Source organism: Lepisma saccharinum, chromosome 15 (assembly GCF_977018435.1).
Source record: "Lepisma saccharinum chromosome 15, izLepSacc3.1, whole genome shotgun sequence".
Taxonomy (NCBI): Eukaryota; Metazoa; Arthropoda; class Insecta; order Zygentoma; family Lepismatidae; genus Lepisma; species Lepisma saccharinum.
The window spans coordinates 3762524-3776854 of NC_139243.1; the positions used below are offsets into that span (position 1 = coordinate 3762524).

The window sequence follows — 14331 nt, forward strand, 5'->3', positions numbered from 1 at the left end:
TGGAATCTGTTAATCATCCAAGGATGGACTGTCTTCCTATTATAAAATAAACGCTTGACTGACTTATTACAATACTAGTTTTTCTTGTATGTACCCATTGCTTGCATTGTAGAATTATTTTCCTGTAGTTTACGATTATTACAAGCATAAGAATACAGTTTTTCATTGTGACGTTTCAGGAGAACACACGCTCCCTTCATCACACATTTATTTTCATTTTGACTAAAGATACAGTTATAACAATGGTTAGCATTTTTTTAAACAAAGAAAATCCGTTATATAATGGATGTTGTCAATGTTACATTGTTGTAATATAGCAACTTAACTGTGAAAAGAAGCAGTCTGTTTTATTTTTGATCACATTATTTTTTATTTAAAATTATGAATCCCAAATCTGAAATAAAAACAGTTAAGTTGCTATATTACAACAATGTAACATTGACAACATCCATTATATAACTCATTCTTTTTGTTTAAAAAATTGCTAACCATTGTTATAACTGTATCTTTAGTCAAAATGAAAATAAATGGCTGATGAAGGGAGCGTGTGTTCTCCTGAAACGTCACAACGAAAAACTGTTTTCTTATGCTTGTAATTACCGAAAACTACAGGAAAATAATTCTTACAATACACATATATGTTAGTCTTAAATCTCGCATGTTGGTTGTTCAAGAAGCGTCAACTAACGCACAGTTGCCAGGCCCCAGTGAATCCACGTGAAAGCTACTCTGCGGTTTTTAATACATTTTATGTTGAATGCAACAAAATATTGACATTAACAACAATGTGCACATTTTGCAGTGATTTAAGTGAGAAACAAAACAGTTTCTTCCATGTACTATTCAAATTTTAATATATTTTAAACACCTGTAAAAAACGTAGCCAGAGGTGTTTTAAACGTGACCCACGAGTATTCATCATGATATGTTTCTTTGTTAATTCAATATACATTTTCAGCCACTGAACAGAATTCTATGCACAATAAACAGAATGACACGCATTGAATGAAAAGGCATAGTTACAAAACATGCCAATAACCACAAACATGTTTAAAACACTTTGTTTTAAACGTTTTAAACATTTGTGAAAGAAACAAAGCCATGTATTTTTAACGTTTAAAACAAGTTATCTAAAACACTTTTGCAGTTCAGGGTGTACAACTTGGAAGCGAGATTTATATTTTGGGTGTCTTCAGAAAGCGCAAACCCCTGTCACACTTTTCAGTAGAACTTCTTTCAAATGGCGGGTCCCGGGTTCGAATCCCAGCCTGGGCATTGATGTTCTCTGGAAGTATCCCTTCATCATATCATCACTCATCCTCATCTTCACGATTGGCCAGGAAAAGCGAAGTAAAATAAACCAAATCACGCACTCTTTCAAATGACACGTGCTTGTCTTAAACCAATCACTGACATTGAAACCTCAGCACACTGTATTTCAAACACTTCGCTTTCTTGTTTCATAGGGTTTTGAATTAACAATACACGATTGGTTAAACCTTTTGGTAACAGTAAACAAAGTATTCAGTAGCATTTACTAAATTTTGTTATTTAACCAATTTTTTCAGTAATCTTTGTTGCCTATTTGAACAAATGTTTGTTTGCTGGAAACTATTTTTTTTAGTTATTCCAAAGACACAGTGAATATTGAAGGAGTACATACTAAAATATATACAGCGTGTCCATAAATATACTGTCATACTTCAAAGTGGTATTACGTCGCTTTGGATAATGGTATTTAAATGAAAATGGTGACATTTGAAAAAAAACTCAAATATTTTATTTTACAACTCATAGACATTGAATGTGGCCCCCACGAGTGGCCCTGCAGACATCAAGGCGATATTCCCATTCATGCCACACACGCTCCAACATATCCACAGTGATGGACTGGATTGCAGAAGTGATGCGAATTTGCAGTTCTTGCAGGTTTTGAGGCAATGGGGGTACATAGACATAGCCCTAATATTTTATGTAACCCCATAAAAAAGTCACAGACCGACAAGTCAGGTGACCTCGGCGGCCAATTGTAGAAGATATTATCATCATTTCCTGATTTTGAAACCTTCGCCTATAAGCACGCTGAACCTTCACCAAACTCTGCGTGTAATGATTTTCTAAAACACACCAACTACGTTCTTAAATCTTCTGTAATAACAACACAATTTTAACGGAAAACATTCACATGTAACCTGCCTGTCTGCTAAATATCCAACAATGAACCCGCATCGTCCATTGTTGTCAGGAGTGAATTTATTTCAGTTTCTATGTTTGATCTCGTTCATTGTTGTCCATTGCTGATATTGGTGTCCATTGTTGACATGCACAAAAATATTTGAGTTTTTCTTTCAAATGTCACCAATTTCATTTAAATACGATTATCCAAAGCGACGTAATACCACTTTAAAGTATGACAGTATATTTATGGACACGGTGTATATTTCTTACAGCACATTCTCTTAAAAATAGTAATTTTGGATGCATTATGACCACAAAATTGCACTATTTGATAAAGAATGAAATTGCTTGATTTTCAAGTTCTCACATTCGTACCTGCTTTCCAACAAATCGTAATAAAATCTTAAGCAATCTGGGTGCAATCGCGAACTAAACTAACCATTGTTTCTGCAGGCAGAAGCTGGAGGAGACAACAATGGAACTGAAAGTGACGTCAGAGGCCCTGGAGGAAGAGAAGGTGAAGACGGATGAGCTTCTTCATCAGATGATGCCCATAGAGGTGGCCAGCATGCTCAAGAGAGGAAAAAAGGTGCAACAGAGTTTCTCCGAATGCACAAGTTAGTTCTTTTAAAACAATAATACCAATTAATATAAACGGTTTCCCTTATAAGTATGAATGTAGACTTAAATTGATTCGATAATAAGTCCAAATCACTGTTTTCTGATCTACAATCTATGCATCGTAAACTTTCTTTCCAGTTTCAAGGTAAAAGTATCTCTAATAGGCTTAATTTTGTTCACTTAAGGTCCTAGAGATATGTGAATTTGTGTCTACCCGCACAGAAATAAACAAATGCAGCGCAATTTTATAAGAAAACACAATAACCAATCTTCCTTCGTTAGCTGAACAGTTGAAGAGGTTAGGCGTATCTCCGCAAGTTAGCGCTACATTCGCTGGGTAACGGTTCCATCTAGCGGACGATCTGAGAACTATCTGGTCGTGGCTAAAGTAAACTTTGATGTTTGCAATTTGAAACCTGGGTTATTTTACGGTTTTCTTCGAGTAAAAATGTAATATGCTGCAATGCAGGGGTGGGAAATTCTGCAATATAGAAAATGGTGCAAAATCTACATGATATTGATTGGTTAGTCAATTTTCCATCAACGGAACCTTAAATGCTTAGGGCTACTTGGATTTGTTAAATAAACAGTTTTTTCATCCTTGCTTATGGAAGAAGGTACTTTTTACAGAGTTTTTTCAATAGGGAAGAACACCAGAACACTTATGGGAACGTTATGAACCAGTTTTTGTCCAAAGTTAGTTATCAGATGACAAGGGTCCCATATTCTATTTATAAACTTCCTTATGAATATAAACATTAGCCTTGTCACTGTGAAGGACTTTTAATTCAATGGAAGCGTCATACTGTAAATTGTTCGCGACAACCATTCATAATGCACAGCTCTTTGTGGATGTATCCGATTAAAATAATGTGCAATGGCATGCGAACGTCTCTCCATAGACGTCACTTTGATCTCGACGCATTACCGAAGCGCTAAACAAATTTTAAGGAATTTTTCTAACACCTCGAAAAGGAGCAAATTGGTACAAGAATTCAGTCATAACTTTTTACTGGTTAAAGATACGTCGAAAAAACCTTCACCATTGCATTTCTCGTGAAATTCTAGCCCATTTTGATATTTCGCACGACCCCCTTCCATTTAAAATTCTGAAGTTGAATTCAAGATGGCCGCCGACCGTGTGGGTGGCGTCAATGTGGTTCCCCCTTGGCCTGATAACGATTGGTCATCACCATTTCCATGTTGCGCGCTGCAGTGGCCTTGTACTGGGGTGTTAAGTGACTTATTGAACCACCCTGTATATCACATAGAACTTTGTGAAGAATTATGTTATCTAGTTCTGTCTATCTCTCTCTTTCTCCTGTCTTCTACTGACGTATTTGTCTTTAAACTTCCGTCTCTTTCATGACTGTCTTCTTATCTTGCTCTTTTCTCTGTCTTCCTGTACCCGGTGGAGGCACAGTGGTTCGGATCCAACTTTAAACTGTAGGTCAGTCCATATTTGCCTATTTGTGCATAAAGTGGACTTTAAACAATTCATATTCACATTTTCTATCTCTCTAGCTGTTCATTCCTTTCTTCTCTTTAACATTGTATCTCTCTCTCTCTATCTCTCAGTGTCTGTTTTTTCTCATCTCTTATTTTCCTCTATCCTCTTCTCTCTCTCTCTCTCTCTCTCTCTCTCTCTCTCTCTCTCTCTCTCTCTCAGTGTTTGCTTTTCTCATCTCTCTTTTACTTTTCTCTATCCTCTTCTCTCTCTCTCTGTCTCTCAGTGTCTGTTTTTTCTCATCTCTCTTTTATTTCTCTCTCTCTCCCTCTCTCTTTCTCTCTCTCTCTCTCTCTCTGTCTCCCTTTATAATTGTTTGTCTACATTCTTTTTGTGTCTCTCTCTCCTTTCTCCCGTCTACTTTCACCTTTCTCCCTACCTCCCCCTCTCTCTATGGCTCTTCGCATCTCTCTCTCTAAAATCATTGTCTATCCTTCTTCTCTTCCACATCTCTCTCCCCCCTCATCCCACTCTCTTTCCTCCTTGGATGTTAGCGAGCGTCGTTCGTCAGTTTCATCACGTCATCACTCATCCCCATCTTCGCAAATTAGCCGAAAGTGGGGCAAGAAGCGAAGTAAAATAAAGCAAATCCATCTCTCAGTCCACTTTATGTTCAGAGGTTAATTAGAATCCTATAGATTAAAGAGGGATGCAAATAGTTGTGCAATGAATATACCTCCTCCGGGGACCAAACCCAGGACCTCTAGACTGATCTCTATCTGTGTGTGAGTGTGCATTTCTCTACGTTTCCATCCATTCTCATGGCTCTCTTTTCCCCTTTCAGTTCTCTTCAGCGACATCGTGACGTTCACCGTCATAGCATCCAGGTGCACCCCAATGGAGATAGTGGACATGCTGAACAGCTTGTTCTCCAAGTTCGACACACTCACGGAAGTCAACGACGTCTATAAGGTACTATGGACTATACGTATTTCCTATCTGCACTAAAAGATGCGATGAATACTTCCTGGAAGCAGTTGTCAAAGTTCATTTAATTCCTATCGTGTTTTCTTAGCTGGACATTATCTATCGTCTATTTCCCTGTTTACCAGTGGCGTAGCATGGACATTTCGGGTGGGAACGCTAAGTCCGAAGGAAGAGTCGGCCCTTTCTTGCTTAATAATTTACTTATGGTATTAGTCGCCACAGGTATTATTTGCCTGAAGTAAGCTGGGTTTTCAATAAAACATCATCATTGCATGTTTTAGCTAGAAAATTAGATGCCTCACTATGCCACAGATGTTTTGAACTCTGGTGTTCTATACCTTTTTTTATATCTTTCTGCATGACGCAAGTCATTAAAAACCTACCTGAATCACAAGCGCCTCTGCACTACAGTAGACGTCATTGTTGTGGGCGATCCAACTACTGATTGATTTGGTTTATTTTACTTCGCTTTTCTACCACTTTTGGTTAATTGCGAATATGAATATGAGTGATGATATTGATGAAGGGACACTGACAAAGAACACCCGTGCTCACTCCGGGATTCGAACCAGGGACCTCTGTCGTCTTGGCGCACTGTGAAAAGCAGAGTGGATGATCCAAATATCGTACACTCTACTGACGTAACAGTGCCGATTAGTAATTCAGACCACTGTTTATTACATCTTGAGAATGCTGATAAACATTTTAAAATAATGTTCTCCAGAGACCATTCGATGTTAAGAGTTTTAAATGAATGCTAAACATTTCCATTCACACAATATTAAGTAGTTAGATAATAACGAAAAAATACAATAAAAAAAATAGTTTTGCGGGTTAAGTGGTAGAGCAGCCACAGGCTGAATTTCTACCACGAGGACTTCACCAACTTATTTGACAAAAACTGTGTTGATCTTTTAGTTTCTAATGCACATCGCTGTTCGTGCGATAAATCATACAATGCAGTGACCATTAAGAAGCAGTATGTTTGAGATTGGTAAAGTTACGTCAGTCAATATTGCGTATTGTAGCATCACATAGCACGAGTTGCATGAGAGCGAAGAACCGGGTAGGAATGCTACCGCTGTCGTCTGCTTCAGAAGGCAGGAAGGGTCACATGAACCAATCACAGTAGACCTCTCGTACGCTGGCGTAAGAGAGCCCATTTACGCGCGTGCTGTAGAAATGGAAGCTTTCCCTCCATAAAGGCAGCAAGGAATATAGGAGTCCTGTACGCCGAACCTGCTCGGCGTCCGGCCGGGAAAGGCATTGAAAAGAGATGCTAGAACGAGTGTTGAGAGTGGAGCGTTGCAAGCGGATCGCGAAAAATAGCTATTATAATGCCATGAAGGTCAAACATATATGAAATTAGTCACGTTTTACTTTATAATCACAGCATTTTAGCATTTTTGAAATTTTAAATCTGGGAACGCCGGGCGTACGGGCGTACTATAACGCTACGCCACTGCTGTTTACCAATTATAACACTACTTTCGAGCAGAGTGGTTAAAGGTCCACGAACCCATAAATTCTAATGGGTTCTGCAGGACCGGAACCTCTTTTCCTCGCACAATTTAAATTCGGTCCAAGTTGCGTATTGTTTCATTTCAATACCGAATTTGGACCCTATTTGAATTGACCCGGAAAAAAAGGGTTCCTGGACCGAATTGAAATACTTTACAGGTAAAAAGGTTCTTTACGGTCCAGAACCCATTTAATGTTGTTGATTTTGTCTCATGGACCGGAACTGAATTTATGTAAAATTCCTGGACGTTTAACAACCCTTCTTTCGACGGAGCATCTCTTCTCTCGCATCAGGTGAGCTACTGGCTCATTTTATCGATTCTGAAAGTAATGTCCACGACACATTTGCGAATAATTATAAAGTAGCATTCAATTTTAATAAAGAAACATGATCACAAGCACACATAATAGTATTATAATTTGAATTCATTTTTATTATTTGGGTATTATTTCGAAACAGTAGCATACCCAAGATTCTAATTTGAGTGGGATAAGCAAAATTGTATATCCTGTTCGAAATTTTGAAATTTGCATGTAGAAATCAATTTCGCATCAAAATTATCGGTCAGCGCTGCTGTTCACTGTTGTATTTTCTTCTTTCTCTGTGCCTTGCCTATCTACCTCTCTTTTCTAATTGTTCTCCTCTCTTCATCATTGAAAACGAAAAAACGGGCGAAATACACTCGAACTCTCGGACCCTATTAGTACACGTATTTGCGTACTTTTTCTATCGTAGTCGGCCCTTAAATATGGATCATGAAGTAAAAGAATAAGTGAAATTGAAAAATAAGTGAACATACTCATCATCTCCATGTTAAAATGCAGTTTTGTGTATCTTACCGTAGACGGAAAATAAACTGTTTATGGACAATGCAAAATATTTTTAAATTTACTTTAGAAATAGTAAGTATAGGTTTTTCTTTCGGACACCTTTTGACAAAGTTCGTAACTAAGTTATAGAAAAAATTGGTGATAATTTAGAGAAGTACTTAACACTAAGCTGGACCATTTGCCGATGCCAACAAAACCGTTTTCGAAGTTTCCTTTACTTTTATAAAGCGCTATGACATCCGAAAATCTGAGAAATTATATTTGCTTGGAATTCCTTCCGGAGCATTCACGTGGGTCCTCGTGTGGTTTGCTTTTGTTGTTGTTTAGATATTTGTAATAGTTTCGTGGCTAATTAGCGTCTAGACACCAGGGAAATCGAACCGCACGGGGATTCGCCTGAGTGTTCTGGAGGGGATTCTAAGCAGATTTATTTTTTTTACCGAATTTTTTAGTCTTCGAAATTAAAGAAATTTGAAAGACTGCTTTGTTGGGGGGGGGGGCTGCCAAACCTTACACATGTTGTTCATGTCGACATTCACAATGGGCCTGGTCAAAGCAAACTATTGTAGGTGGCAGCACCCCTGTTGTGTCCCCATGCTTTTGATCGGCAATTGTTCTCCTATTTAAATACATGGGGAATTTGATGCCGAACGTGCAGCTATTACATTAAATTGCAAGTTTAATATCATCTTAACAATGATGTCTGAATATGATAGTTGAATAATCAGTGCTGTAAAAGTAAGATTTTTGTTTACATCACTTGCAATTTTCACAATTTAAGTGATCTATTGTTGTGAATCCGGTAATGAATAATGCATAATAATTCCGCTCGACTGTACTTTTATTTTTATAGATGTTTTTAATAAAAGCTGACTTTATTTTCATGTGATAAACTTTTCCACGTAGTTAGTAAATATGGTCCTTTGTTTTATAAACACACATTTATCGTCAAGAATAGTTATTACAAAAAATATTTTTTCTTCTGTTTCATGTTTCGGAACCCCTAGGACTATCTTACTTACAGAAATTATAATTTTAAAATTGTTGTTACCAATTTCTGTTTGTCTTGTGTAATATCGGTGATATGTATGTATGTGTCTTGTGTTGTAGTTGTGCTGTCTAGTATGTTTGTGTAGTAGTTGTGCTGTCTAGTAGGTTTGTTTTGTCTTGCGTAGTAGTTGTGCTGTCTAATTTGTTTGTGTTTGTCTTGTGTAGTAGTTGTGCTGTGTAGTTTGTTTATGTTTATATTGTGTAGTAGTTGTGGTGTGTTTGTGTTTATATTGTGTTATAGTTGTGATGAGTTTGTGTGTGTCTTGTGTAGTAGTTGTGCTGTCTAATGTGTTTGTGTTCATCTTGTGTAGTAATTGTGCTGTCTAATGTGTTTGTGTTTGTCTTGTGTAGTAGTTCCTCCATTCATATTGGGGGTTAGGCGTAGAGCTGACAACTCTGCACTGTAAAAAAAAATGTCAAGAAACAGCAATATAAGGCCATGGATGTTACCAAGGTAAAATATTCCGGAGGTAAAATAGTCCCCCGTTCGGATCTCCGGGTGAGAACTACTTTGGGAGGTCCCTGGACTAAGGATAAGATCTACGTTAGGAATAAGGATATTAAATTAGGCACCTGGAATGTTCTGAGCCTTTACCGGCCTGGGGCATTTCAGTGTACAGTTAATGAGATAGTCAAGTATAAATTAGATGTAGTAGCTGTCCAGGAAGTTAGGTACGATTGGTAAAGAAAGTCTTCATGAATTAAGTAATGATAATGGTATAAGATTGATTACTTTTGCAACCTCAAAGAATTTAATTGTGAAAAGTACCACTTTTAAACATAAAGATATCCATAAATATACCTGGTCTTCTCCAGATGGTAAAACTCATAATCAGATAGATCATATTCTCATTGATAAGAGAAGGCATACTAGTATAATTGACGTTCGTACACATAGAGATGCTGACTGGGCCAGTGACCATTATTTGGTAATTGCTAAATTAAGAGAAAGACTCGCAGTGATAAATCATAAGCAACAAAATCTAAAAGTTCTAAAATTTGATAGAGGAAAGTTTACTGATGAAAGAATTAAGAAAGATTACCAAATTAAACTGTCAAATAGATTTGATGTTTTGCAGGATTTAAATGATGATCAAAATATAAATGAAACAGACGTAAATAAGAATTGGGAGCACATACGTAATGCAATAGAATCAGCAGCTAAAGAAAGTATAGGATACCATAAACCAAGAAAAAGTAAGCCATGGTTTGATAATGAATGTCATAATCTAATAGAAATAAGAAATCAGGCTAGACTTAGGTGGTTAAATAACTCTAATGATACAAATCTAAACAATTATAATAGAATAAAGCGAGAAGTTAACCACACGTTTAGAAGTAAAAAAAGAGATTACTTGAAAAGCAAATTTAACGAAATTGAAACAAACAGCAAAAATAAAAATATCAGAGATCTATATAAAGGTGTAAATGAGTTTAGAAAGGGGTGGCAACCTAAAGTAAATTTGATAAAAGATAAAGATGGTGATTTTCTAGCTGACCCAAGCGATATTCTAAATAGATGGAAGAACTACTTTAATGACCTTTTAAATGTCCATGTAGGAGATAAATCAGAAGTAAATGAAGTGCACACAGCAGAACCTTTAGTTCCAGAACCTAACTTGACTGAAGTTAAAGATGCTATTAAAAGGCTAAAGAATAACAAAGCACCTGGCATTGATTTAATACCAGCTGAGTTAATTAAATATGGTGGAAATTCATTAATATGTCAAATTCATAAATTAATTTGTTTAATATGGAATAAAGAAGAAATCCCTCTACAGTGGAAAGAATCCATAATTGTTCCTGTGTTTAAAAAAGGTGATAAAATGAACTGCAATAATTACCGTGGAATTTCTCTACTCTCAACAACATATAAAATATTATCTAACATTCTTTTAACAAGACTAACCCCATATGCTAATGAAATTATAGGTGATTATCAATGTGGATTTAAACGCAACAGATCAACTACAGATCAAATTTTTCACATCAGACAGACACTTGAAAAAAAGTGGGAATATAATCAAAATGTCCATCAGCTATTCATTGATTTCAAAAAAGCATATGATTCGGTCAAAAGAGATAAATTATATAATATATTAGTAGAGTTTGGAATACCTAAGAAGCCTGTTAGTATGATAAAAATATGCACCAGTGAAACAGAAAGTAAAATTCGTGTAGGTATTAACATGTCTGATAAATTTACAATTCATGATGGGTTAAAACAAGGAGATGCATTATCTCCATTGCTCTTTAATTTTGCCTTACAATATGCTGTTAGGAAGGTAAAAGAAACTAAAGAAGGACTAAAATTAAATGGTGTGACTCAGTTGTTAGCATATGCAGATGATGTAGACTTACTAGGGGATGATGTGATTACAATTAAGAATAATGCTAAAATATTTTTCAAAACTGCTAAAGAGATAGGTTTGGAAGTTAACAAAGAGAAAACTAAATATATGCTTACAGCCCGAAACCAAGTGTTAGGTAATAATCAAAATCTAATTATTGATAACAACTCGTTTGAACCAGTTTCCAAATTCAAATACTTAGGAGTAATATTAACAAATGAAAATTATATTAAAGAGGAAATAAAAAGTAGGCTTAATTCAGGAAATGCATGTTACTTCTCTCTTCATAAACTTTTGTCTTCTCGTTTAATATCTAAGAAACTAAAAGTTAAAATATACAAAACAGTAATTTTGCCTGTAGTATTATATGGATTTGAAACTTGGTCCCTTACATTGAAAGAGGAACATAAATTGAGAGTATTTGAAAATAAGATCCTTAGGAAAATCTTTGGACCTAAAAGGGATGACGAAACAGGTGAGTGGAGAAGGTTACATAATTTAGAACTACATAATTTGTATTCATGTCCAGATATTATTAGAATAATTAAATCCAGAAGACTTATGTGGGCAGGCCATGTGGCACGAATGGGAGAGGAAAGAGGAGTTTACAGGATTCTTGTTGGGAAACCTGATGGTAATAGACCTGTAGGAAGGCCAAGACGAAGATGGAGGGACAACGTTGAGATGGACCTAAGGGAAATCGGTAGGGATGGAAAAGAGTATATAGAACTTACTCAAGATAGGGAAAGATTGAAGGCCTGTGTTGCTGCAGCCATGAACCTTCGGGTTTAAGAAGGCTAGGGAGTTCGTTAGTTAGTTAGTTCCTCTTTTTCATCATTCTCTTTCCATCTTCCCTTTATCACTAATTATCCATTCTTCTTCTTCTCTCTTTTTTCGCTTCCTCATTTGTCTCTCTCTCTCGACTTCTTCTTATCCCTTTGGCCAGTAGCGAGGCTAGCTAGGCTCTCTGCGAAGCCTGAAGCCTTGAAAGCAAAATACTGAAGAAAAGTCAGTTTGAAACTGAGAATTAACCTGATTTTTTTAAAAAAATAATAATAATATAAATGGCGATTCTGAAGTTCGCAACCTGAATTCTTTGGATTAGCAAACTGAATTCTTTGGAGTTGGCAACCTGAGTTCTTTGGAGTTGGCAACCTGAGTTCTATGGAGTTGGCAACCTGAGTTCTTTGGAGTTGGCAACCTGAGTTCTTTGGAGTTGGCAACCTGAATTCTTTGGAGTTGGCAACCTGAATTCTTTGGACTTCGCAACCTGAATTCTTTGGAGTTTGCAACCTCAATTCTTTGGAGTTGGCAACCTGAGTTCTTTGGAGTTGGCAACCTGAGTTCTTTGGAGTTGGCAACCTGAGTTCTTTGGAGTTGGCAACCTGAGTTCTTTGGAGTTGGCAACCTGAGTTCTTTGGAGTTGGCAACCTGAATTCTTTGGAGTTGGCAACCTGAATTCTTTGGAGTTGGCAACCTCAATTCTTTGGACTTCGCAACCTCAATTCTTTGGAGTTGGCAACCTGAGTTCTTTGGAGTTGGCAACCTGAGTTCTTTGGAGTTGGCAACCTGAATTCTTTGGAGTTTGCAACCTCAATGCTTTGAAGTTGGCAACCTCAATGCTTTGAAGTTGGCAACCTCAATGCTTTGAAGTTGGCAACCTGAATTCTTTGAAGTTGTCAAGAATGAGCCTAGTTTTCTCCCTTCATCCATAGCTAGGACCAGGTGTAGTGAGTCCAGGTCTTTGACTCAACATACGACACTGCCTGTGGCTTTCTCCTTTCTTCACTCTTTCTACATCTTTCTTTCTACTTCCCCTTCCTCTCTTCTCTTCAACACTTATTTTCTCTTTCCCCCTATCACCTCTTTCAGTCTGGTTCTTCGCATATCTCTCCTTGTTTATCATGATCCTATCTCTCCCCTCGCCGTCATTTCATATTTCTCTCTCTCTATCTGTTCCTTCCCACACCTATCCTTTTCTCATTTTCCATCATTGTCTCTCTATCTGGTTCTTCTAATATCTCTTTCTCTTCTTTTTTCATCATCCTCTTTCCCTTTCTTATCTTCATCATTGTATTTCTCTCTCCCTCTCTGTCCTTGCTTCTCTTTTCTTATCTTTCTACGTCTCTATATATTTTACTCCTGCAGTTCTCTCTTTCCAGTCCTCTTAAGCGATGCGGTGTTCTTCACTGTCACAGCAACCCATGTCGTACGATACAAACACTTCCACAGCACGTACAGGACATCAAGGCGAACAGACTTTCCTAAATAACGTTTTGCTAGTAGAGACCTCGTTCCGACGCTACGAACCCTCAAAGAGAGGCATTTTCTCTGCCGTGTGCATGCAGTCGTGTGGCACATACCCACGATTGGCACTGACAGTTAAATTTCCTGTTGGAAAACGACAATCTTTTCAGTATGCTGCGAACAGAATACGTAACAAATAAAAGCAAGATCCTCCCTTCGAACAAAACTTAGGAAATCCCGCCTTTACTACAAAAACATGATATATGTAACATATGTATGCTCATACATGCATGTTTAGGAGGCAGTGTTTAAACCCAGTCTCTGCTCGACTGAAAAAATAAATGTCGCTGGCAACCTTGAATCTGTCATGAATGCATACACACAGGAGAGAAAATGGAGTTTTTCGAGCAAAATATTACGGAGAAATGTTTGTCTTCATGTCTTCTGCGCTCTATGAAAGTTTGTCCGTGCTTTATAATATAAATTATCTGTACAAAACTGTCAATGGCACATTTCCGCTGTGACACACTCCACGAATTCCAATTTCGAGGGCCTATGCGCACAACACGTGACACAAACCTATCTTACACAGTAAAACCTAGACTAGAAATTCAAAGAAGATATATTCTACAGACTTCTCACTCAATATAACCAAGTGTTATATATTCTGCTTATTTTTGACTTGCACTATAGTCTATTAAAGCTAACAGGGAGGTTATCTAAGTGTCCCTCTCCGATTTCCATGAAACTTGGCAGGTGTATAGAGGGGCCCAAAGGAAGAATTACGTGTTTTTTTGTTTCGGCTAAAAACTGTTTTAGGGGGGCAACCCCCCTCAAATGTCAAGATGAAGACAAATTGACGCGGGGATCTGAGCCCTGTGTCCCACTCTGATTTCCATGAAATTTGACAGGTGTATAGAGATGTTCCAAAGGAAGAAGTACATGTTTTTGTGTTTCAGCTAAAAAACAGTCTTAGGGGGCAAACCCCCACCCGCTCAAATGTCAAGATGAGAAATTGAAGTAAATATGGCATAGGAAGAGACAGGGGGCATAGGGTCCTTCTATACACCTGCCAAATTTAATGGAAATCGTAGGGGG

The 14331-nt window shown here is 37.3% G+C and overlaps 1 protein-coding gene across 1 annotated transcript in view; it reads left to right on the forward strand.

Moving 5' to 3' along the window:
- Nucleotides 1-12734, forward strand: part of LOC145999733 (guanylate cyclase soluble subunit beta-1-like) — a 192772-nt gene extending 180038 nt beyond the window's left edge. Inside the window, exons 10-12 of the mRNA XM_083137012.1 lie at nucleotides 2632-2795; nucleotides 5091-5218; nucleotides 12702-12734. Of these exons, the coding sequence (XP_082993138.1) occupies nucleotides 2632-2795; nucleotides 5091-5218; nucleotides 12702-12734 (325 nt within the window). The remainder of the gene's footprint in view (nucleotides 1-2631; nucleotides 2796-5090; nucleotides 5219-12701) is intronic.
- Nucleotides 12735-14331: the final 1597 nt, after the last annotated feature.